We start from the raw sequence: 25,996 nt of genomic DNA on the forward strand, positions 1-25,996 counted from the left end.
GCTGCTCACCAGTTCAAACAACCCACCCCACTAAATCATTCAAGTCTGAGGCCAGAGTCAGAATTTACATATTATTGCATGAGATTAATCCAGTCCTCTCTCCATGAGCAAATTCACCTACTTTACACATGATAATAGTGATCAGAACAGGATATCTAGCTGGCAATTCCTCCCCCAACCCAGCCTTAGCTCAGAAATGCTCATGAGCAATTTCAAGTCAAAGAAAAAATAGATGATGTACTGGTCTGCAAGACCTTGCAATTCACCAGCCATGACAGCAGACAGTAATGTATTAAGTGAAGAGAATGAGACAAAACAGCATATTCACATAGAAATAAATTTTATTAGTAGATTTTTTAATTTGAACATAAATACACGGGGTTGAAACTCAGTTTTGCTCTGCAACATAACAGGAACAACAAATACAGAACCTGCCTTGTATTGGTTCTGCTCAACTTGCATTCATAATTTAAACAAGAACTAGTAACAGGCTGCCTTTGGCCAATCAGCAACTTGGGTCTACTGTTACTTTCCAAAATGCTTTTCATTCAGATGTGAAGTAAAAGGATCGTGCTGAAAAGCAGCATTACAGTACATTTGCATCTGATCTCTAGAGACACTGTCCCAAAAGCAGGGGATTCACAGCAAAGTTCCAAAACAGGGTCAGCATATGTAATCAGGATCTGCAGAGGCACTTTAATGCCACTAAGGCTTCGAAAACAGACCAATGGTCACAGTTTATGGATCTTGGGGTACAGATCAGGTACTCTCAATAAACCTCAGTTGATCAATATGCAATGTTTTTATTAATACTTAGTATTTATAAAATTAAACTGTACTCACATGATCAACTGATCTACAACATGAAAATAAGCCTTCGGTAGAAGACACCCAATGGTCCCAGCAAAATATTATTATATTAACTCTGACAACATGTTTGAAAAGGAAGTCAACCATGTGTAACAGCAAACCACTTCATTCCTTACTTCATACTCTCCTTCCCCCCCAAACATTCCTGACTTGAATTAAATTAGTAAGATTGCCTCACAGGTTCCTGCATGGAATCTTTATCCCACAACCCAAGTGTAAGACATCACTGGAAATAAGCAAGGTTTTCACAAAAATCAATGGAACAAACATCCTGCTCATCCCACAGAATAGCAGCTTAATGTCCCTGTAAACTTTTGTGGAAATACCTAGAACAGAAACAATTTGAACAAAGCAGAGGCCAAGCCATGCTCCAAATCCACTGACTAAATTTAGTGATTACACAGTTACAATTAAAGCTACATGTATGTTTTTCACACATCTCCAAAATAAATAGATAAATTAGGAGTGGGGAAAATCCCTCAAAGCTCAGCCATCAGCACATACAGCCAATAGTGGATACATGAATAAGACAGCTTGTACTGTAATTCTAAAACAACCCACAAAAGGTCGTGCAACCAGAAGGACAGGTTAAAGTTCTTAGTTTGGAAAAAAGGGAAACTGCCCTCTTAAAAAAACAATTCAGCAATAGACTTTCAACTAGCTACATTGCTACAATATAGGATATTGCTGCTTAAACATTTTTTTTAAATTAACAACATGAGGCATAGAGAATGTTGCTTTAGCTGAACTACACCTTAAGACCCACTGTTGTAACATGTTCAAATACACAAGGATCAGACTCGCTCAGTGGGGCCCCAAGGTGATTCTGCTGAAACCTACACTTTATACAAAATATCTGGTCCCAAAATCCTGAACTTAATTTGATACTTGGAAATCAGAGTCACAGGCTCTGTGTAATTCCCCTAGAAGGCTTGCATTATCATTATTATAGAGGAGAAGCCCTTAACTCTGAGTGGAGTCATCGGGACGCCATCATGACAACGTTTTTTTTTAAAAGCAGGTTTTCTTATCTTTACAAGGCCAAATTGCTAGCTCGACACTCAACCCAGCACAGATGGAAAGCGTGCAAGGGAGCCGGCTGGATTCGAACTCGGGAACCTTCGCTCCGAAGTCCAGCGCTGATGCTACTAGGCCACCAGTTAGCATTATCATCTTTATACTTTCCTCAAAATCCCTAAGAACACTCCACTTTCAAAATAATTTTTTTTATAATCAAAGCAGTCATTAGTTGATTGGTCCTATACATATACAACACAAGACTTTCAAACTCTTTTGAAGATTCAAAAAAATCTGCAGGTTTGTACATCACGGACAAGCGTATGTCCACAGAACCATACAAAAAGGCCTTTCTATTACACATCAATAGAGACACTATTATTCCCTTTACATATTTTGCACAAAATAGCAATGTTTGACAGCTCAGAGCTTCTTTATAAATATTCAGAATATTTTAAAATCTTCATTTTAAATCGTTGCAATGACTTAAAATGGAGTGGCTCATCTTTTGACTAGAATTCAATGTTTTGCAATTCACAATCTCTTAACAATTTAACACAACTGCAAAAATTTGCTACGCTGGGAAGAGTTGTGCATTGTAGTTTATTTTTCTTTCCATTCTTTAACCTAATCATCCAAAAAGAGGAAAATACAAGTCTAAACATTAAAACCTAAGTTAAGAATTAACAACGCAACAAAGGGGATCTGGAAGATCTTAAAACCAAACAAAATGAGTAGCTTATTTACAGCAACACAATCTGCCCTCATTTAGACATTTAATTAATAAATATCTGCTTTGCCTCAAGATGTACAAAAATAAATAATTTACCCTTTTGCTAAATGCAAGCTGACTGTTTAAGGTTTCTTTAAGATACAGCTGATCACTTGTAAAGCTGAAAAGTTTTAAAATCCGCTTTCTCCGAGTTCAGACTTTAGCGTGGTACGACAGATTTGTGCAAAGGCCTAATATTTAGTTGCTTCACTGAAAACTTAAGCCTCCACTATCACTGATTATGAGCCTTGTGAAAACTTGTAAACAATAAATAATATAAATATCCAGTTTACACCAGCACTACATATTAAAAACCAGACAATAACAAAATTAAACTGATAATGAAACTGATGAATTTCACAAGTTTGATAAAAGAATGATTGTTTCTTGCTTAAATAAAAAACTTATGCACAAACTAAAATCCTTCATCAAATGTTCAGATGTGAATCTTACACCAAATCAGAAACAAACCTTTAAGACATATTGCATTCAGTAACTGTCAGAATTCCATCTCTACTGATTCAAACGCTCATTAAGACTTCTGATTTGGTTTCTCAAGCCTTTCATCATAGGTTATCAATAATGATGAATAGTGATATTAATTGGAGAATACTTTAAAGCATTCCTATGATGTTCCTTTGCTTGTTACCTAGGCTACTTATTCTAGATAGCATAACACTGCTAGTCGAATAGCAGATAAATATCACATGGGTGCGCAAGCATTCACCCTCTATAACAGCCAATATTTGATGCAATGATCAAGATGGTCCAAGTGACTTCCAAACACGTCACAGTAAAACCAATGAGCCACAGTGGCACCAATACTGTATAAAGCATCTCCATCAGAGTTTCAGGCAGCATTTTAGAGCTGATAAAAAAAATGCTAATCAGAAAATAAACCTGCTGATAAATATTGGGGAGTGGTCCCTTTAATCCTCTTCCCCGATGCACTGTTATTTCACTAGTGTTTAATGGCATTCACAGAATGAGCCAGTCAAATCCCAGGATGATCACCCAAGATCAATTAACTTCAAGCAAGTTTTCCCAAGCCTCTTCATCGCGATGTGACTCCAAGTGTCATTTTCAAGTTTTCATATACCACATAACTAATGCTCACAGCAGGAATAACTTTCATGAAGTTTGGTGCTAATCCTCTGTACAGTCCAATCGCCCCTTCTGTGCTTAGAATGTGTTTGAATAGTCCAAGCATTGTGTGTTGAGGTGCTCCTTCGGTGGTAGCTTTAAAGAAAGAAAATAGTTGTGATTTATCCACTTGTAATCAAAGGAAAACCATAAACTCTAGAGATAAGAGTACAACTACAAGACCAAAGAAGATGCTCATACCATGAAAAGTATCCAACCATTGAATCAACATCTTGACTAGAAACTAAGCTCTAGAATTTTATTTTGACTAAAAAGAGCTTCTGCCAATTTCTCGTCTTATTATTCATTTGGTAAATATATTGCATTGGGAAGTACTAAACAAGGCAGCCCAAGTCTCTAACCCAAATGTAAAGCAAAACTGGTGAGAACTGAAATTGACAAAAGCTGGAATATCAGAGTCTTGCAGCCTGGAAACGTGCACGAAAGCCAAAAAAGTATGGCTTACTTTCTACACCCATGTACAAAGTCAAGATCACAATTATTCTTTTCATGGCTTTTAAACGATAACTTAATCTGCAGTCACCCACAGGTATAGGCACATATACCACTACAGGAGAGCTGCTGCAAACTTCAAAACTCCAGCAATTTGGCAAAATCATTTCATGCTTCGTTAGTTTATCATGATTTATGACACAGTAACAATTCTTTTACAAACATACCAAAAACCTCTTGGGTTCAGATTTAGCAGTTGCTGCTAAATGCTCAACAAGTATATAGCTTATGTGAAGGTAACTTTATTCATATTAGTAAAATGCACCTGCATAGCTTTATGATCTATTCAAACAATTGCCACCTTAGCCAAATACCTTGTGCTTGCATTCGCGTCCTGATAAGTGCCAAGGGATAACTGGCTAACTGTCCGCATGTGCTTGAAACAGTGCCACAAGCCAAGAGAACAAAGACTCCAGGATCCACACTGTCAGTGGCACAGCGCTGCAACCATGAATTTTTTAAAGTCTACAGAGAAAGAAAAAATGCTTGTGATAAACTTAATGTACATCTAATTAGTAAAACTTCATACAGTGCAAGGCAAGAATTTGCTTGTAACAAACAGATAAAAAAATGTGGCAATGAAATTAGGCTGTGCAGTCGGGTATGGTTGCAATGTTAAAAACAAATTCTGTAAGTTTGAAATCTCACCTCATATATAGCTAAGTCTATACCAGCATAAGGAATGATGCCCAGCATATTGGGAATATAGCCTTTGTAGAATGCAGTAATTCCCTCCTTCTTAAAAATGTGTTTTGCACAGTTAAGTATTCCTGAATACTGCCCAGTTTTCCTCAGTGCCAGCCTAGTCTTTAATACCTGATTGAAGCAATAATCAAAATGAGAGAGAAACAAACTTTTATTTTTAAGTAATGGAAAAGTAAATTAACAAGCAGATTATAACTCCAAAATTAAGTCTTTTTACCTCCATTGGATAGATGGTGCTCTGAGCAATTACCCCGGCGAGTGATCCTGCAATCAATCTCTCCTGTATTCCCAAAGTTTGTTGGTTACTGCCAATTATTCTCTTTATCTGCAAGATAACATCCACAATGAACAATATGAATATCATCAAGTAATGGTTATTCAGAATTGCTTACCTTTTTAACATTTAAAAAAACTCTATAGGACCAATGCAACTTTGAGCAAGATTATGATAACTAATAATTTATAATAGGAGTCAAAATAGTCAGTAAATTTATTGGTAAGTTCACTTTTAATTACATTATATTTTATAAATTTAAATCTTCTTCATATTTCAGCTTTCTCACCTGCTCATACGCCATGAACTTGAGCGCAGACTCTGGAGCAATTTTGATTGCATTAATTCCATTTCCTCTCCACAGGGACCGGAACCCTCCTTCTTTAATCATCTGGCTAAACCCTCCCGCAATGCACATGCTGTTAGATTTGGAAGCATGAACCTGTTGACAAAGATTTCAATAATGTTTTGCTCTAGGTTATGTCCTCCATTTGCTGCGAATGCACAGATGAATGCGAAATGTCATTCTTATTGCCACTTAAAAGATACCTATATCCACACTGAATCTCGTGGCATCCAAAATTCTTCACAAGGAGTATATTTTTATTCAACACAGCTTTGTAAACTAAATTTGGTCCAAGCTAAAGATGTCTGAAATTTATACACTGGAATCACTGAACTCCGTGCATTTCTGATGGATGCTGAAATTGGTCCAAATACTTGGGTATTAGGGAGACTCAACTAATATCCTGTTGGATGTACAATATGGTGCAGTATGATCAGTCTCCAAAAAATCTCAAAAATTTTAACCTATTGGACAAAATCAAGAAAATTAAGGCATAATTTTAATGTCACGGAGTAGATCAGATATTCTTACAAAACATTCAAAGAGTTATTTTACAAAATCACTAATTAAAAGAATAACTGTTTTGTCTAAACTGAAAAAATTATCTTAAAGACAGAAATCAGGGCATTATCCTGCTTTTCATACCCAGGTTAATAACACAGACTACATTCTTGCTAATGCCCTGCCATCAGCAGCACAACTTTACAGGTGAATATAATTTATGCAGGAACAATCATACTTTGTAAATCAAATTTTGAGAAACCAGAAAAATAACTGAGCTGAATACCAATAAATGAAAAAGTTCACAAAAACTACATTCTGTTCAGACAACTTCGTCTGTTTTACAATACCCTCCCCCACCTCTCAAAACCACAGGAGCAGAATTAGGCCATTCAGCCCAACAAGTCTGCTCCGCCAGTCCATCATAGCTGATCACGGATCCCATACACCTGCATTCTCGCCATATCTTTTGATGCCCTGACCAATCAGGAAACTATCAACTTTTGCCTTAGATATACCCACAGTCTTGGCCTCCACCACAGCCTGTGGCAGAGCATTCCACACATTCACCATTCTATGGCCAAAAAAAAAATTCCTCCTTACCTCTGTTCTAAAAGGTCGCCCCTCAATTTTGAGGCTGTGCCCCCTAGTTCTGGATACCCCCTAGTTCTGGATACCCCCACCATAGGAAACATCCTCTCCACATCCACCTTACCTAGTCCTTCCAACATTCAGAAGGTTTCAATGAGATCCCCACCCCCACATTCTACTACATTCCCATGAGTACAGGCTCAAAGATGCCAAAAGCTCCTCTTATGTTAGCCTCTTCATTCCTGGAATTATCCTTGTGAACCTCCTCTGGACTCTTTCCAATGACAACACATCTTTTCTGAGATAGGGGCCCCAAACAGTTGACAATACTACAAGTGCAGCCTGACTAGTGTCTTATAAAGCCTCAGTATTAGTTCCTTGTTTTTATATATTTAATTCCCCCCTGAAATGAATGCCAACATTGCATTTGCCTTCTTCACCCCAGACTCAACCTGTAAATTAACTTCTGGGAGTCTTGCATGAGGACTTCCAAGTCCCTCTGCACCTCTGATGTTTGAACCTTCTCCCCATTTAGTCATAGTCATACTTTATTGATCCTGAGGGAAATTGGTTTTCGTTACAATTGCACCATAAATAATTAAATAGTAATATGTAAATTATGCCAGTAAATTATGAAATAAGTCCAGGATCAGCCGATTGGCTCAGGGTGTCTGACCCTCCAAGGGAGGAGTTGTAAAGTTTGATGGCCACAGGTAGGAATGACTTCCTATGACACTCGGTGTTGCATCTCGGTGGAATTTAGATAATAGTCTGCACTATTGTTCCTTTTACCAAAATACATCATCATACATTTCCCAACACTATACTCCATCTGCCACCTTTTGCCCATTCTTCCAATTTGTCTGAGTCCTGCTGCAATCGTATTGCTTCCTCAGCACTTCCCACCCCTCTACCCATCTTCACATCATCCACAAACTTTGCCATAAAGCCATCAATTCCATTATCCAAATCATTGACAAGCAATGTGAAAAATAGCAGTCCAATACTGACCTCCTGAGGAACACCGCTAATCTCTGGCAGCCAACAAGGCCCCCTTTATTCTCACTTGCCACCTTCTGCCCTTTCCATGCCAGTATCTTTCCTGTAACGCCATAGGATTTTATCTTGTTAAGCAGCCTCGTGTGTGGCACACTTTCTGAAAATCCAAGTAAATGACATCTATCGTCTCTCCTTTATCCACCCTGCTTGTTACTTTCTCAAAGAACTCCAACTCTGACAGATTTGTCAGGCAAGAGTTCCCTTCACAGAAACCACGCTGACTTTGACTTATTTTATCATTAGTCATGAGGAGGGCAGCAACAGTAAAGGGGCATGGAAAGGAAGAAAGAAAACATTAAGAAATTTGCTCTTGGTGACCAGCCAAGCATACTTGCTAGAAGTGTGGGCGGCAGGACAGACGAGCTAAGATGCATTGAATGATCAAAGGGTGCACCAGCACTTGTGGGCAACTCACCTGCATTAGCACCTTGAGTCGGTCAAGTGGGGCGGTGCATGTCCTAGACACAGCACCCGCACCCCCTCCTGCTACTAGCTGTCGCCACCACATGCCAGTTTGCTTCTCCTCCTCTGTGAACTCATCCGGAATTGTTAAACTCTCGCCTACATCAAATATCTGAAACAGGAAATATCAACCAATGGAAATGTTAATCAATGAAGATATAAATAATATTCAGCATAGCAACTTTTACCAAAGAGGTGGACCTGCACTCAAACTTAAAATGTAACTGATCAAGATACAAATTAAATTCAAAGATGCCAATAGAATTTAAAAAGCCGAAGGCTTTTTTTTAATGAATTATATCAACAGATGTCCAAAGGTTAGTTAAACTCAGGTCTTTGCTCAATTCAAAAGTTGAGCAATGGAAACCATTGCTTCATACTAATCAATCTGATTCAGTCAGGTTTGTCAGCATTCAATTCTCTGCAATAAAACACTTAAACTTGACTACAATGGAATGTTACAGTTCAAAAGTCACTTATAATAAAGTAGGAAAAATTCTGAACTACTAATTTTCACGTGTTATACAACTAACCAACTTCTGCAAGAACTCGATCCTTTCTAATTAATCTTGGAATATCAAAATGTAATTTTAATATGGCAATAGTAAGATAGAAACCATCCTTGCAACAAAAACTGGAAGCAACATTGGTGCAAACATTGAATCAATATCAGAGCTATGACTTATGATAAAGCGAACTACTAACCACTAACTGCAGATGAAGGTCTTGACAAACTTTACAAATTTACAGTCAATGAGAATTAAATATCTGTGCACCTCTAAGACATTGTACCAATTATCGCAGTAACTCCAACATCAGAAATTTTGAAAAATTACTCGAATCTTTATTCTGTTCAAGAAATGGTGAGCGGCGAACATCAAAATAATAGTGACTTGTAACATGTTCTTTAGGATGTGAAGAAATGCAGCCACATAAAGCTTTGAACGAGAACTTGACAACACCATTTTCTAACATTACAGACCTTAGACAATGCCATCAGAAACAAGAAACAAGATAATACAAATTGTAGCTATCTGACTTTCTGGTTACTGCTAAACACCAAATCACAATTAAAGAGTTGTAAACATTCAAATCATACCTATTGAGGAGCTGAAAATTATGACTAATGAAGGCAGGGCAGAGGGTGTTGTACTCTAATAAAGCTCATGACAACCTCCCTTGTGGTACGTTGAGTCAGACAATTAAGGCACATAGGATCAATAGAGGCTTGGTAGATTGGTTTCAAAATTGGCAAAGCCATGGAACAGAGGGTAGTCATGTAGGGTGTTATTCTGACTGGAGATCTGTGACCCACTGGTGTTCTACAGGGTTTAGTGATGGGACCTCTCTAGTTTGTCTTTACTGATTTTATATTATGATTTGTTCAAATATGTAGACAGGCTTCCTGGCAATTTCGCAGATGACATGAAATTTGGTGGAGCTGTGGATAGTGAGGAAAGGTTGTTAAAGGATACAGCACGATACAGATCAGTTGGAACTCTAGGTAGACAGATGGCAGAAGGAGCTTAATCTTGACAAGTACAAGGTGTCATACTTTGGGAGGCCAAGTGCAAGGAGAAAGTCAACTGCAAATGGCAGGAGCATTAGAAGGATTGGTGTACAGAGATATCTTTAGGTACAAGTCCAGAGCTCCCTGAAAATGCTTTTTAAGACAGTAAAGATGGGGGTTTTGAGCACATCTCTGAATATTTTTCTCCAGCCACTGTGCAATCTTTTCCCATCATAGAGCTCAGGTCAAGAGTAGCTGTTTTGGTAGTCTGGTGTTGCAAACAATGTTTTGCACATGAGCCACCAGAGTTTAACTATAGCCTCAGTACAGAGTATATTAGTCTGAGAGAGGACATTGTACTAAACTATTTGCTGAACTTACTGTGGAGTGCTTCCAGTACAGAATTATTTCAGGAATGTTGTCTGCAGGATGCAGAAGATGATAATCTCGCCATTCATTCCAGTCAATTGTCATTGTCCCATTTTTATCCATGCTATTTAAAAACAAGAGAAAATATATGTTGTGGTTTCTGAATATTCAACTCTTTTTGTTTAGCAGCAAGTTTTGACTGATATAATTAAATTGTTAAACACTAGATTTTCTCATACTATAAAGTGCTGAAGGATGTTAGAAATAAAATTGGAAAGTTAAGGCAATGTAGGCTCAAGTCTGTGCAGGGACATTATTTCAACCTATTTTGCAAGGGAAGGGTGAAGCTGCATATGATGGATACAAAATGCTGCTTAGCTATTTCAATGAAGTAAAAGCAGAGAAATAGGCAGACATAACTGGTACTTACTAAACAATAGGGCCCCAAAGGTGCCCTCTCCAAATTCTGAAGACAGAAAGCAAAAGATGTAGAAAAATAGCACAGATAAAGTATTTTGTACATGTAACAGAGAACACAGAACAACATGCTGCAGTTCTTATACAAAAAAAAAATCAGCTTTTAAAGTTTTTTGTCATCTTCCTGAAAATCACATAACCTATGGCGATACGTACTTTGCAGAAACACCATATCACTTTGCTAAAAAGAAGCAAGGATGTCATTCACACACATAAGGACTGTCCAAAAAATGTCAGGAATAGGAACATGGATTTCCTGTTATATCAGACAATTTTCATTATACCAGGCCACGCAAAGTGTATAGAAGTGTGTATGTGTTCAGAATAAAAGCAAAATTTGTATTAGACAATGAAGTAGCATCAGTACGTCATCATGTTATGTAACTCGATCATCATGGAGTTCCATTTGTAAAAAATTGGAGGTAGTGAGTGGAAATTAAAACAAAAATATTACATGTTGTATTGCCCCACCACGGTAGCAACTACTTAAATTGAGTTACTTATATTTGACCCCAAAAATTTAAAAGAAGATTTAATTTTCCCTCAAAGGACTAAATAATGGCCATCAGACAAATGTATATTAAAATCATGAAACGGATGCTTCAGTACAGGATTCCTTTCTTGTACCTCTCAGCTTTTTGACATTATCTGGTTTATAACCAAACAGGGAATACAAGGAAATAAGCACAGCAGAGAAATTTTGTGCAATTAAATGACAAGAAAACACCACATATTGATAATAATGCTACAGATAAGTTACAATTATTACAATTCAAAGGCAAATGCTTTAACAAGTAACTCACCGTTTCAGGATCTTCTCAGCCTGCTGTTCTGAAATATGGACTCCAAGGTCACGCAAAGACTGCATGATTTCTTGTGCATCAATTTTACCTGAAAATTTAAGAAAAAATCTGAATATACAGTACAATACATTGAACATTATGAACACTCGCAAAGGACATCACTAAAATACACCCAGGCCATATTACAAGCTCAAATATAAAGTCAATATTATATTGTACAAAATTTAAGACAGAATGTTTATTTCACTTAGATTATATATTTTTAAATTACTAAATTGCACACAGTTGTAGGAGGAAAAAAATTAGTTCTTACCATCATTTTTTTTATCTAGGCTTTTGAAAACAAGCCTGAGTTTCTTCTCGTGATCTTTTAAATAATGAACAAATTCTTCAAAATCAAGTTGACCATCTAAGTCTTTGTCACCAGCTTTAACAATTTTCTGTCAAAGACAAAATTAAATCTTTTATTTTTCAGCAAGACAATAGGAAAATATGGTGATTGGAAACTACTTGAATCAAAACCCAACACATTACTACCTATTATGGGTGAGCAACTTAATGTTGAAAGAGAATCTGAGTCTGCACACTAAACATTTTAGATAGCATTCTGACTAATGATCCTTAATGGTTTGGTACAAGTGGCTTAATAATAATATTTTCATTATAATCACATTTTTCAGCATTTTTAAAATAGATTCTTTCTTGTTTCTGACACACTGTCTTATTTGAAGAGTTAGTGAGAAACACAAACTACTTGTGAAATACTAATCCTCAATTACAAACTTTGAATTGTAGTGTGCATAAATGAGCCTACAGGACATCAATAAATAGAAATTCTATCAACAGCTGACATTCGCATTGTTGAATCACAGTCCATAATTTAAGAAACCGATGTTGATGGTATGTCCATGTTATTATTTTGAAGAAAAGTGACAAACTGACTAGTTTCAAATTTTCCAAGATCGACATTCTGGAATTTAACTGCCCCAAGCTCACAAAATCCCAAATTCAGCTGATTTTCTTCATGTTGTGCAATGATTAACCATTTTGGTTTTAAGACATTGAACCATTCAGGGCAATCATGCCACTGATATTCTTGACACTATATTTTGCCTGGTGGAAGACTGATCAATAAAATTTGCATTAATGGTTCTTTCACAGTTCCATAGCCAACTTAGATCCAAGCTAAGTAGCCCCTCCACAGACAAAATTCCAGTAAGTGAAGCAAACTATTTAATTCCCCCATCCCTTCCAATGTACATTTTAATATGCTGCATATTGATGCACATTTTCTGAAAAATGAGTGAAGATGCCCATACCAAATATCAAGCTCCAACAAGAATCATGTGCTGGGATCAAGTTTCTTACTGAACTGAATGGCATGTCAGCTGATGGAAGACAGCTGTCTCAGCAGATGCCAAATCAGGCAACTATCTACATTCACTTAGAAGCAAGTTAACATGAGATGTACAACATTTTGAAAAATGTTTCACTTGTGAGATTAAAAAAAAGTGATAGCAGCTCAAGAGATTGGAATTACTTGGCCTCAAATTTTACATATGTGCAGTGTGGTCAATAGGCAATAGTTTTCCCTTCAGAAGCATCAAAGATCTGTGTAATGCATTAGCATATTGCCAAACAGAACTTTGCAACCTATATCACTAACATGGAGAATATATATGGTTCAATTTGGAAGTATTTTATTTCAAGGCTTCAAAGCAGCTGCACGTCAAGAGTTTACAAGAAGGCTAGACTGGTGTAGAAAGTACCTGCATACCTTCAATAAAATAAAAAAGTCAAGCATTTAATGAATCTCAACAATCCTGTATTTCATTATAACTTCCTTGCTCTTGTACTCTTTACCCATGTACGAAGTCCATAATTATTACTTTTAAAGAAAACATTAACTTTTAAAGCATTACATGCACATCTTCAGATCTTAATTCTTAGATCCTTTTCAAAATTACAGTTTAGTTTACATTGTGCTTCTTGTTCTTATAATCAAGACAATACTTCACATTTCATAGCATTATTTTTTTGCTGACCACCAACAACTATGTCCTTAAAAGTCCTGCTAACAGATCACCAAGCCTCCACGTTTTATATTATTCAGGATATGACAGCTTGCAATAATGATAAGACTATAAGCAAGACTCTTAACCTCCCAAAGCTTGCACAGCTGGAAAACTGCCCAATAATACTGAAGTGCTGAAACAAGCTCAAGCTCCTAAAACTTAAGAAACATCCTTCAAAAACATTAACGACTCTAGAACAGACAATTAGGATTTACCTCTCTCCACCGACGATAGGTCATTAACTCATGTGAAGGGATGAAAAGACTGAGCCTAAACAATGATTTTAGCTCAGCAGGCAGCCGTCCTGATTCGAAGTATTCATACTCTCTTTCCACAGTGTCTAGAACTGGTATACTTAAGCATAGGCACAGCATACTGGCCAAAATATACAAACTTAAGACTTACAAAATACATAAAAATCAAATTAAAATTATTGCAATTATCTAGCAGCCTCTGAGACGGCAGTGAAGTACTGCGAGGCTGACACTTAGAACTGGAAGCCATCCACGTCACTTACAGCAGAGTAAACTGACCTTGACCTTTCATGTCTACTGAGTATCCAGACTACCTCACTTCTCACCAATCAAACTTTTAAGTTCACTGCAGATTAGTAATTAAAGATCCTCTGCCAAGTTTCAGAAACAAAGTAAAAAAAAAGGTTGAAAAATTAAATACTTTCACATAATACTGGACTAAATATAATCCATTTAGAGAGTATTGATTACATATCGACCAAGGATTTTTTGGCGGTTCTCCAACATTATGCAATGGACATAATGACGTTGAAGCACACGTAAACAGGTGAAGTTCACCAGTACATTTACTCCACGTTCCAAGTTCAGGGAGTTCAAGACATTATATTTCAACAAAACTAACCATGAACTTTATAAATCCAAGCATGTGTCCACAATTACCAAATGTTTACATAAATGCCATCAAACAGTACAGATTTGGGCACATAATTGGTAGTGATCTGTGCACAGAATAATATAATGCACTAAAATAAAGTCCATGACACTAGCAGTAATGATACTTTTCCTGAGACCAAATTCATCAATGCTTCCCCTAGGACAGACATGTTTCAATGGGTTTGTTTCACTTATTCCCATAAGGTGTGTATCTCACAAGAGGTTTCTAGGCATTAATGAAATTGTACTCATTACACTATTCACAGGTATCCTCAAATATCCATATTTTACACAAACACAACAATACGTATCCTGAATCTCTGCAGAAAAATCAAAATTGAACAAACTAAGCAAACGATTTTGACACTAAGAATAACAGTTCCAAATCTAGCAGCACACTCAAAGAACATTTCTGAGCTTTTAATCTCAAAGGATTCAAATTGAAGCATCTTTCAGCTCACTCTGGGTTAGTTGTCATGAGTTCTTCATACAGGATAAACTAACAAAAAAAAGTATTCAATCTATTTTCAAATAAAGGAGCCTCAAAATTCTAAGGAGTTCGACTACTGCTCAGTAGGAATTAGATCAGACTTCTAAAACACCCCAGGACAATTATTACCAGGCAGTTCCTAGTGACAATGTAAGTGGATCTAATTCAAAGCAAGCAATGGACGTGAGGTGGGTCGCACACGTTTGAATTTCCTCTGGCAGACTATGCAATCACTAAGGAAACATCAAGTTGTACATGTGTACATTTGTACCACTCAAGGAGATATCCTACCATCACTATGAACTCCAGTTGAAAGCAATGCTGAACAGCAGAGATGAGAATAACACATCAGGATTACTATTTGTAGAATGATGAGGCTCTCCTTCATCCTAAGGTCTAATGAAATCATGGCAGTGAAGCAGATTGCACTTCCATAGACAAAACATTATCAAGGAGAGATGAGAATTTTGCGAAAAGAAAGCCATTAAGCACAAACTCAATCCCTATTCAACAGTAGCTACATCTTCCTGGACAGATTTCAATTATATTTTTTGCTGCTCACAGTCAATCTTTTGACTTTAGAGTATTTCAATTGCTAGTACTTTCCTCAATAATAAAAAAATCTATTTAACCCCCATTTATTCTTACCATCATAAAGATTAACCTGTGACCACTTGCAGTTCAACATTTCACCATGAGAAACAATTTATTTACATCAATTGTGTCAATTCTCAACAATTTTGAAAATTTCAAATGTTATCATATGGTCTAAATATTTATTGGTAGCATATAGGTCATTGTAGGATATGTTATTTCTCAGATCTATGCTTTCTGATATAAATTCTTGGTTGAGATTAGCCAGGATGCACAGAAATAGAGCAGCAGGCCTGATCAAGACTGCATTGTAATAAATTCCATTTATACTCCATCCTTCTACTAATGCATAGAACTTGGAATTCAATAAATTTACCCTTTATATTTAATTCCTGAATTGATTTTGGTCAATGTTCAGTTTGACTCCTACATCATTTATACTATCGAACAAGATTTAGATTTCACTCATAACCCAAGCACCACAAACTTCCTGACGGTCAGGTGCTAATTTATATTTCATTGCAGGAGTAAGTTTTTCGACATACCAAAGCGACAGCAGCAGCTGTTTTACTCACGAGTGGTCATGTTGGCCATTGTTGTGAAGTGGTTCCCAAGATGAGCCAGCCAGAATTCTGTGGAGTAACTGAATACCCATCGTTACTTTCAAATACAGAGATCTTCCCCATGTGCATAAAGTTTAACTGCAACAATGAGGAACACAAAATAATCAAGAATTAAGCATGTCATTCCTTACCTACTTCTCTCACCTTGGTCATAAGATATCCTCACACTGAACTTGACAATTTCTTTTGGAAGTGTTTTTTCACATTAATGCCAAAAACAAAGTTTTGATGTTCTAGTTGATGTGACCTGGCTTTCATCTCATGATGATGCAGATTTGTTTTTCTTAAATTAATTCCAGGATTTGAGCAACACTAGCAATTTATTGTTCATTCCTCTTGGATAGGCCATTTTGTCAATGAAACCTGTATGGCAAGATGCTCCTGGAGTTCCAAACTTAGACAGAATATGTAAATGTATAGCAAATTATCCAAAAGACACTGTACAATCTAGAACAGAACCAGGAAATGACTGCATTTACAACTGTAACCCCAAATGGAGAGAGATTTTGGTGGTGTTGCTGCTAAGAACACTTCACAAATTGCTTAGATTATGTGCACCATGGTGATGGTATGTTGCCAACAAACCAAGCAATCCCATGCTTGGTTTCTAATAGTTTATCTATTTATTTATGTAGAGCTACTGCATGAGCAGGCCCTTCCAGTCCAATGAGCCTCGCCACCCAGCAACCTACCCATTTAATCCTAGCCTAATCACAGGGCAATTTACAATGTTCAATTAACCTACTAACCAGTATGTTTCTGTACAGTAGGAGGAAACCAGAGCACCCGGAGGAAACCCACGTGGTCACAGGAATCACGTACAACCTCTTTACAGACAGTGCTGGAATTGAATTCTAAACTTCAACATCCTGAGCTATAATAGCGTCACACTGGCAACTATGCTACCGTGAGCGTTTGGAGGTGAACACATCTGACACATGGAAAATTTTCCTTCATTATACAAAAGACAGATATCAGGAGCATGAAGTAACACTGGGGACCAAGGAGGAGAGTCACATGCTCTGACCAATGTGACTCGGTGAGAGGAATTTCCATAACATCAAAGCAGAATTTAATCAGCATGCCAGCAAGGAGTACTGGTAAAACTGAAACCAAAAGACATCAAAAGGGAAAATATTCCAATGGTTGCAGTCATAACTCACACAGATGAATAGACAAGATGAACAAATGTGGTTGTTAGAGGTTAGTTATCCCAACCCCAAGACAGCAATGAACCAATTATTCAGAGTAATGTCTAGGCTTGCCCATCTACATCCAATTCCTTAATGGCATTCCATCAAAGCTCAGAAGTACAGATTTCTACCTCTGAATGCATACATTTGCAATTCCTCAACAATGGAAGTAGTTCATGCACGAAGACTTCTACAACATTGAGGGAAGGGCAGAACAGGGACAAGTAACATTAATGCTACAAAAAAATGTTACACAATGAACATCATAAAGACAATCTAATCACTCCTCTTAACAATGCAGAGCACCCCACCCTCAATATCCTTTTAGGCCCATTAAACAGAATATTACTGTGTGAACCACAAAAATACTGTAACCACAAGAGCAGCATATCCTGTGGCAAGTGGCTTACTTGGAAACACCCAAAAGCTCTTTAAATATATTGACGAGACACACATCAGGAGTGCAACATCATACTTTTCACTTGTCTAGCTAAGTGCAGTTCCAATGACATTCAAGCAGCCTGACACTGTTCAAGATCTTGTAACCAATCTATCTCCCAACCATTCATTTGCTCCACCAGTGGCTGGAGTGTACACCATTAACAACACGCATTACAGTAATTCCTGAGGCTGCTAGAGCAATAGTTCCCAAACCTGCAGCATCTATCAAGGACAGGGGCTTCAGGCACATGTATCACTACTTGCATAATTCCCTTCAAGTACACTATCCTGGCTTTGGAGAGATGTACTGAAGACTCTTCCTTCATTGTCACCAAGTTAAATCCTGAAACTCCATCCCCAAGAGCACCAAGAGAGTACTTCACCAGCACTACAGCAGTTCATGAAGGTGATTCAGCAACATCGTTCAAGAACAATAATTTCAACTCTTGCCAATGATGTTCAGATCCTGAAAACAAAATGAATGAAAATAACATAACAAAAGCTTGTATCAGGTATAACTATAGCCATTAACTTATTCGTCCATGAGTGCAGCCATAAGTTGACATTCTTTGCTCATTTGGATAACTCACAAGGTAAATGCTAGCCATATTCTGGCAAAAGAGCAGCCAAAAGGCACATTCAGAGCACACAACAGATTTATCAGTTTGTTCAGCTACTTACTTCAGCAGGGCATTTTAAAGCCAACTACATAAAGGTAGAGTCAAGTACATGTCAGACTGATTAATAATGGCAGATCTTTATTCCCAGAAACATTGGTGAACCAGTTGTTGTTTTAAGATAATCCAATACTTTCCTGGCTACCAATAAAGCAGCTACTTTAGACCCAAATTATTTAAATAATTAAATTTGGTATCTACAGTGTTTTCTGGATGACTACCCCAGCACTGCAAGTTCTGTACTACTACATTCCAATCTTTGCACCATTATATCCTTGATTGACATAGGCAGTATTTTAGGCTACTGAGTAGTTTAAAACTCCAATAATCCGATTGTTCAGCATCCAGAGTGCTGGGGCAAGCACAAATGGAGCTGAAGTCAGGAATACTGTGGGCCAGGAACACAAGTAGGTTTGCAGCCAAAGCCAGGATTTGGTGTCTCACTTCAGTTTGGCAAGCTGAAATTCACTATTTCCTGCTCTTTTTTAAATTCATCAGATTCACTGGGAAAATATATAACTACGTAACATACTACTAATAAAAAATGTTGGAATATCATTAATGTTGGGATATCTAATAATCAGAGGGTGGTGGGTTATTGAAATTTTTCTGCACCCGAACTCTTTGGTGGCATACTCAGTAAAATTCTACTTTGGTACCAGTGACACTCAAAGACAAGATATTTCCAGTAAGGCCAGATGTTACTGGCTTATCCACATATAGTTTGTTTTATAAACAACTTGAAAAACTACAGTTGCTGATATTAGCAGAGGAACATTAAACAGTACCATCATGTTTTCCTTCAGATGTTAACCTGCTTACGTCAATTAAGTTCGTCCAAAATACCAATGAAATCTAATAAATGCCTTAACCTCAGTTAACATTAAAAGCTTTATACTTTTAAAGATATTCACGCCACTGAATTCTCCCCTCAGCTTTTCTTATATCAATACCTTTATGTTTGAATTTCATGAATTTCATGATGTCCTTTAAATACCATCCGGATCAATCACAACTAGAATGGCTAAAAAGAAAGCATTCTTACAATGGATAAAACAAACAAAAGGACAACTTGCAGCTGGAGAATCAAAAGTTACCAAAAGCAATGAATTAAGCTGAATATAGCCAAGTAGCCAGATTAAAATATCAAAAAGAGATCATCCAAATCGATATTCCAAATGGGCTCTCTTTTGAATATAGATAATTTCCTTTTTGAAAACTTCAGCTATCTAAATACCAATATGAAAAGGAATAGACAGAAAAGTAAAGGGTCACTCCATTTCACCTTTACACTATTTATCCCCACACAATTAGTAAGTACTTGTTAAACATACTCATATTAACAACAGTCACTTGTTAAATAGAATTCAAATCTGGCTGCTTTTTTAAATGCCAGAGATTTTATTGAATAGTAAATGTTGGTACCAGCAATAGTTGGACAGCTTCATAGACAAACTATTTCAATACTCTAAGCTTCAAGGCAAATGCAATGTTAGCATTGATTTCTAGAGGTACAGAAAATAAAAGCAGGGATGTGATGTTGAGGCTCTAAAAGGCACTGGTGAGACCACACTTGGAGTATTGTGTGCAATTTTGAGCTCCTTATTTCAGAAAGGATGTACTCACATACCATATGAGGAATGTCTGGCAGCTCTACGGCTGAATTCCCTGGAGTTCAGGAGAGTGAGGTGGGTTCTCATAGAAACATTCTGAATGTGAAAAGGCCTGAACAGATTAGATATGGCAAAGTTATTTCCCATGGTGGGGGAGTCTGAGACAGAGGGCACAACTTCCAAGATTCAGGATTTTGAACCGAGATGTGGAGGAATTACTTTAGTCAGAGGGTGGTAAATCTGTTGAATTTGTTGCCATGAGCAGCAGTGAAGGCCAATTCACTGTGTGCATTTAAGGCAGAGATAGATAGGTTCTTGATTAGCCAGAGCATCAAAGGGTATGGGGAGAAGACAAGGGAGTGGGGATGACTGGAAGAATTGGATCAGCCCATGATTGAATGGCTGAGCAGACTTGATGGGCCGAATGGCCTACTTCTGCTCTGATATCTTATGTTCTTAATCAACAATTGACATGTCAATGCTGAACATACTGTGTATTTAAGAGAGAAGGAGCATGTGCAAGGATGGAAGCAAAACAGAGAAATTTAACTGAGGAAAGTAGTAGTTAATGAGTCGAGCAATCAATCCTATCACAGAAAGCAGTGAAGTACAATTGCATACTTCCACTTTTGAAACATTTTTCGTTCCACAATCTGCCCACTCTTTCTATTACCACCAAGCCAATGCAAGAGACATAGATATGATGTAACGGCAACCACACAGTTAACTAACCAAGATTTGGAATTAACAGTTGAAGATATTTAGAAGATATAGGCAAAATGAAAAAGGGAGGCAGGCTAATACTGATATTCAACAATGGGACAAAAAGCAGTGGTGAAGGGGACGCAGGGAAAAGGATCTTAGCTCAAAAATCACAGAATCAAACAGGATGGAGCCAAGAACAAAAGTATTGGTGAGAGGTGTATAAGGACCCACAAATAGTAATGCAAAAAGTAGTATAAAGCATGTAACAAGCAACACAATCATGAGGACTTTAACCTGCATATAAACTGGGCAAACTAAATTAGCAGTATGGTGCATACAGTGTGGAGAGGTACTCAGTTCTTGGAGAGTGAGAGATGGTTTTCTTGATAGATACGTTGAGGAACAATAAAAGAACAAGCTCCAGTATTACGTGACAAGAAAGGATTAGTTGGTATCATGTTAATTAAAAGGCTCTTTACAAAACAGCGATCACAATATGATGACTATAGGTAACAAAATTTAGCTCAGTATGAAATAAATCTGAATAAAGAAAATTATAACGGCACAAGAAGAAAAAAATTAAAAAGAACAATGATAAACAAAATCCTTTGTACAAAAATTGAAATGTCTATAGCTCAAACTCTTTAGAACTATAATCATTCAACTTACAGTACAATGTGCAAACAATCAGTCAGACTACTCTCCAGAGCACATCTATACAAGTTTGTCAAAGTTTTACATGAAATGCCACATTCTTTAAACAAAGAAATCCAAAGGAATGAGTCACTGTGAAACATAATTATCTATGACAGATATGCTTGTCTTTAACATTGCTTTTGGAAAAAGTTAAACAATAGCTTAAAGGATCAAAGTAAAATTATTATTAAATTTATGCATATAATGTAATAGCATATATTACATTGAAATTTATTTTCTTGTAGGCATTTATAGGAAAAAACACAATAGAATTTTATGAAAAGCTATAAACAAACAGAATGACAAAAGCCAATATGTAAAAGAAAACAAATTGTGCAAGTAAAAATTATACTGAAGAAACGAGCTGTAAAGAGTCCTTGAAAGTGAATCTGTAGATCATAGAATTAGTTCAGAGTAGTGCTGAATGAAGCTATCCACGATGGTTCAGGAGCTTGATGGTTCAAAGTAAATTTATCAAAGTACATACATGTCACCTAATACAATTGAGATTCATTTTCTAATAGGCGAACACAATAAACACAAAGAAATTCGACAGAATCAATGGAAGACCGTACATAACAAGATGGACAAACAACCAATGTGCAAAAGGCAACAAACAGTGCAAATACAAACAAAAGAAAAAATAATGATAGTATTTATTGCATCATTTTTTTTTATTAAGAACATGAGGTGAAGAGTCCTTGAAAGCAAGTCCATAGTTGTGAGAACAGTTCAGTGTTGGGGTAAATGAAATTGAGTGACTTTATCTCCTCCAGTTGAAGAGCCTGATAACTGTTCCTGAACCTGGTGGTGTTGGTTTGGAGGTTCCTGTACCTGATGGAAGCAGCAAGAGGAGAGCTGGGTGGTGGACGTCTTTGATGATGGATGCTGCTTACCCGCGACAGTGCTCTATGTAGATGTGGTCAATGGTGGGGAGGCCTTTACTCACCATAGACTGGGCTTTATTCACTACTTTACGTAGGCTTTTCTGTTCAAGGGTACTGGTGTTTCCATAACAGGCTGGTGCAAGCAGTCAACAGGCTCTCCATACACATCTACACAAGTTCAAAGTTTTAGACAATATGCCCAAATCTTCACAAACTTCTCAGAAAGTAGAGGTGTTGCCATGCTTTCTTCGTAATGACACTTACATGCTAGACCTAGGACAATTTTCTGAAATGATAATACTGGGGAATATAAAGTTTCTGATCCCCTGATGATCCCCTCATGGATCTCCGGTTTCCTCCTCCTGTAGTCAATTAAAATCAGTTCCTTGGTCTTGCTGACATTGAGTGAGTAATTGTTGTGGCATCACTCAGCCAGATTTTCAATTTCCTCCTACATACTGATTCGTCGCCGTCTTTGATTCAGCCGAAGACAGTGGCGTCATCAGCAAACTTCAATATGGCATTGAAGCTGTGCTTAGCCTCACAGTCATAAGTATAAAGTGAGTAGAGCAGGGGGCTAAGCACACAGCCTTGTGGTGCAACTGTGTTAATGGTAATTGTGGAGGAGATGTTGCCAATCTGAACTGACTAGGGTCTGCAAGTGAGGATATCAAGGATCCAACTGCACAAGAAGGTACTAAAGCCTAGGTCTTGGAGTTAATTAATTAGCTTTGGGGGGTTGATAGTATTGAATGCCAGTCTGTTGTCAATGAAGAGCATCTTGATATATGCATCCTCATGCTCCAGGTGTTCCAGTGTTGAGTGAAGAGCCAATGAAATTACATCTACTGTTGACCTGTCAGAGGGCAAATTGGAGCAGATCCAGGTCACTTCTCAAGGCAGGAATTGGCATGTTTCATCACCAACCTCTCAAGGCACTTCAACACAAGTGCTACTGGACAATAGTCATTGAGACAAGATTACCACGTTCTCAAGCACTAGTAAAATTGATGAAAGCTCTGATGATTGGCCAAGTGACTACTCGGAAACCCCCACTGTTCAGCATCTGGATCACAAGAACCAAGGTAAACAGATGTTGTGATGAGTGAGAGAGTTCCAGAGAAAAGTTAAATCAGAATATTTCTGACCTGCAATTCACTGTCCACCAGGCTTTCAAAACGGAATTAGATAGGCACATATTGGAAAATAATTTACAAGGAAAAGAACCTAACCGGATTACTTTAGAAACACCTAGCAAAAACATAATAGGCTGCAAGTTTTACCAATTTAACAACAGTAGGAGTCTTCTGTCACAATTGACAAAAGATACAGTGCTTTTCAGAGACCAAAAGGCCACAATTCCCTGCAAACTCAGATGAAATATGGTCTACATACATGATGTTCTTTGGCATCTACATTGTCTGTAAATCCCCTGTGGTAACTTCCAGTTATACTGCATTTGCATCAGAAGCACCATTGTAAAGAGGTATTAACTGACATTAGACATTCACAACAATTTCATTTTCTGGCTTGGATTCACGTCCATGGTTTCCATCAGAGCAAATGCAGGCGCAGCAAGTGATTCTTCAAATGTGTTTATTACCTCAATGACAGCACAAGTGCCATCCATTGGTCGATGTGAAAAATGGGTTCTGCAGAAAAGTCAGTTTGTTTTTCTTAAATCAGACAAAAATATGAGGCAATTTTGGAAGAAGTTTCAATCCTAGGTGGCCTAAAAGGAAAAGTGACATTCGTACAGTGTATTGAAAAAGTATTCAACCCCACAAAACATAGACACCTCAGTACACTAAATCAATAAAAAGTGGAAAAAAATATGAAACCCACCCACACTACCTAGGTCAGGCCACCCCTCTAAACTCAGTCACCAGGGAAGAAAGGCATTTGTAAGAGAGGCTATTATGATGATAAAAGTCACTCTGAGTGAACTGCATAAATTATTAGCTGCAACTGGAGATGAATTTCATGGTTCCATAATCTCCAAGGCCTCTCACAAAAAGGGTATTCATGGAAGAGTGCCAAGGGAGAAGTCCCGTCTCGAAAACATATCCTTGGTCTTAAAGACTTTGCAAAGTGTCACTTAAAAGATACTGTAAAGATGTGGAAGATCTTGTGGTCAGATGAGACTAAGATTGAACTTTTTGGCCTCAACATTAGATAGATGGATACTTTATTGATCCCGAAGGAAATTACAGTGTCACAGTAGCATTACAAGTGCACAGATATATAAATATTAGAAGAGAAGTAAGAAAATATAAAAAATAAGTTACCTCAAACAATCAGGAGGTAGTGACTTCTTGTACCTTTCTCTGTGTTGATGCTCCGCTCAAGTCTGTCATTTAGGTGCATCTCTCGATACTCGTCACACTAACCAGTATGTTTGATATAAATGTAATGCTGCATATCAGCCAGGTAACTTAATCCCTGCTGTAAAGTGTGGTGGAGGTAGCATCATGCTTTGGGGATGCTTTTCAGCAACAGGGACTGGAAATCTGATGAGGATTGATGGGAAAATGAACGTTGCTAAACACAGAGAGATCCTGGATAAAAACCTGCTAGCCTCTGCTAGAAATCTTAAACTGAGGAGAAAGTTCACCCTTCAGCAGAACAACAACCCAAAGCACACTACCTAGGCGATCATGGAGTGGCTTCAAACGAAGAAAATTTATGTTCTTGAGTGACCCAGTCAGAGTCCTGACCTGACCTTAATTCTATTGAATATCTCTAGCAAGACCTCAACATTGCTGATCACCGCTGCTCCTCAACTAACCTGACACAGCTTGAGCAATTTTGTAGGGAGGAACAGGCAAATCTTGCTCCATCACATTGTGCTAAGCTAATAGAGACCTGTCTAAAAAGACTACTGGCTGTAACAGCTGCAAGAGGTGGTGTAACGAAATACTGAACAAAGGGGGATGAATACTTTTGAACTGGCGACATTTCAGTTTTTGAATGTTTTAGTTTTCCATGCTTTATAACTTTCCTTGTTTTTTTTTTAAACTACTGCAAAAAAGAGGAGCATGTGATTCAGAAATTCATCAAAATCCGTGGTTAGCATGTTCATTTATGTGAACAAAAAACTGGGGGCTCAATACTTTTTTCAAGGCACTGTATCCAAAATAACTATTAAAAATTATAATGTCATCATGACATGGGTACTCTAAGCATTTTGGCATCAGTACTGAAAATTTTGATTGCAGTGTTTACTGTGTTATCCTAACACACCTAAAGACAGCTTGTACTGCAGTTATACTAAATCAGTGATAGAGGAGAATGCTGGGGTACAGTGGCAGTGGTGCCAAACTAGCAGACTACAGGTTTCTACTGAGTACCAAAACTTAGGGTGCAAAAGAAAAGTTATGAGAAAATTTGTACACCAGGGAATACAGTTTACTTTTGCCTCTGATGTTAAGTGAGAAGCTTGACAAATTCCTTCCTACAAGCCTGCTGTAGATCAAAAAAAATCAAACTATATTTTTTGAGCAAAAATGTACAAGTTTCACCCTATACATCGTTCATCCAGTATCCATCATTGCCAGATAAAATAGTTCCCAACTTCATACTGCCTGCAATGCCCATTTTAAATACATTGAGGCACCTTTCTTTCAGACTCATTCTCATTAACCCAATGAACAAGGCTTAAATATTCCTGCTTTTAATGAAG

At 37.4% G+C, this 25,996-nt stretch overlaps 1 protein-coding gene across 4 annotated transcripts in view; it reads right to left on the minus strand.

Moving 5' to 3' along the window:
• Nucleotides 1–323: 323 nt before the first annotated feature.
• Nucleotides 324–25,996, minus strand: part of slc25a25b (solute carrier family 25 member 25b) — a 39,861-nt gene continuing 14,188 nt past the window's right edge. The window contains exons 1-11 of one of the 4 annotated variants that reach the window (XM_072240305.1): nt 13,703–14,058; nt 11,726–11,852; nt 11,413–11,500; nt 10,563–10,598; nt 10,145–10,256; nt 8,207–8,365; nt 5,584–5,736; nt 5,238–5,345; nt 4,964–5,131; nt 4,630–4,780; nt 324–3,898 (exon numbers count right to left, since the gene is read on the minus strand). In XM_072240305.1, the coding sequence (XP_072096406.1) occupies nt 3,714–3,898; nt 4,630–4,780; nt 4,964–5,131; nt 5,238–5,345; nt 5,584–5,736; nt 8,207–8,365; nt 10,145–10,256; nt 10,563–10,598; nt 11,413–11,500; nt 11,726–11,852; nt 13,703–13,861 (1,446 nt within the window). In that variant the 5' untranslated portion in view covers nt 13,862–14,058 and the 3' untranslated portion in view covers nt 324–3,713. Of the gene's footprint in view, nt 3,899–4,629; nt 4,781–4,963; nt 5,132–5,237; nt 5,346–5,583; nt 5,737–8,206; nt 8,366–10,144; nt 10,257–10,562; nt 10,599–11,412; nt 11,501–11,725; nt 11,853–13,702; nt 14,059–25,996 lie in introns of those variants that run through there. The other 3 variants (XM_072240302.1, XM_072240306.1, XM_072240304.1) reach the window with 3 other exon arrangements.

Source organism: Mobula birostris, chromosome 22 (assembly GCF_030028105.1).
Source record: "Mobula birostris isolate sMobBir1 chromosome 22, sMobBir1.hap1, whole genome shotgun sequence".
Classification (NCBI taxonomy): Eukaryota; Metazoa; Chordata; class Chondrichthyes; order Myliobatiformes; family Myliobatidae; genus Mobula; species Mobula birostris.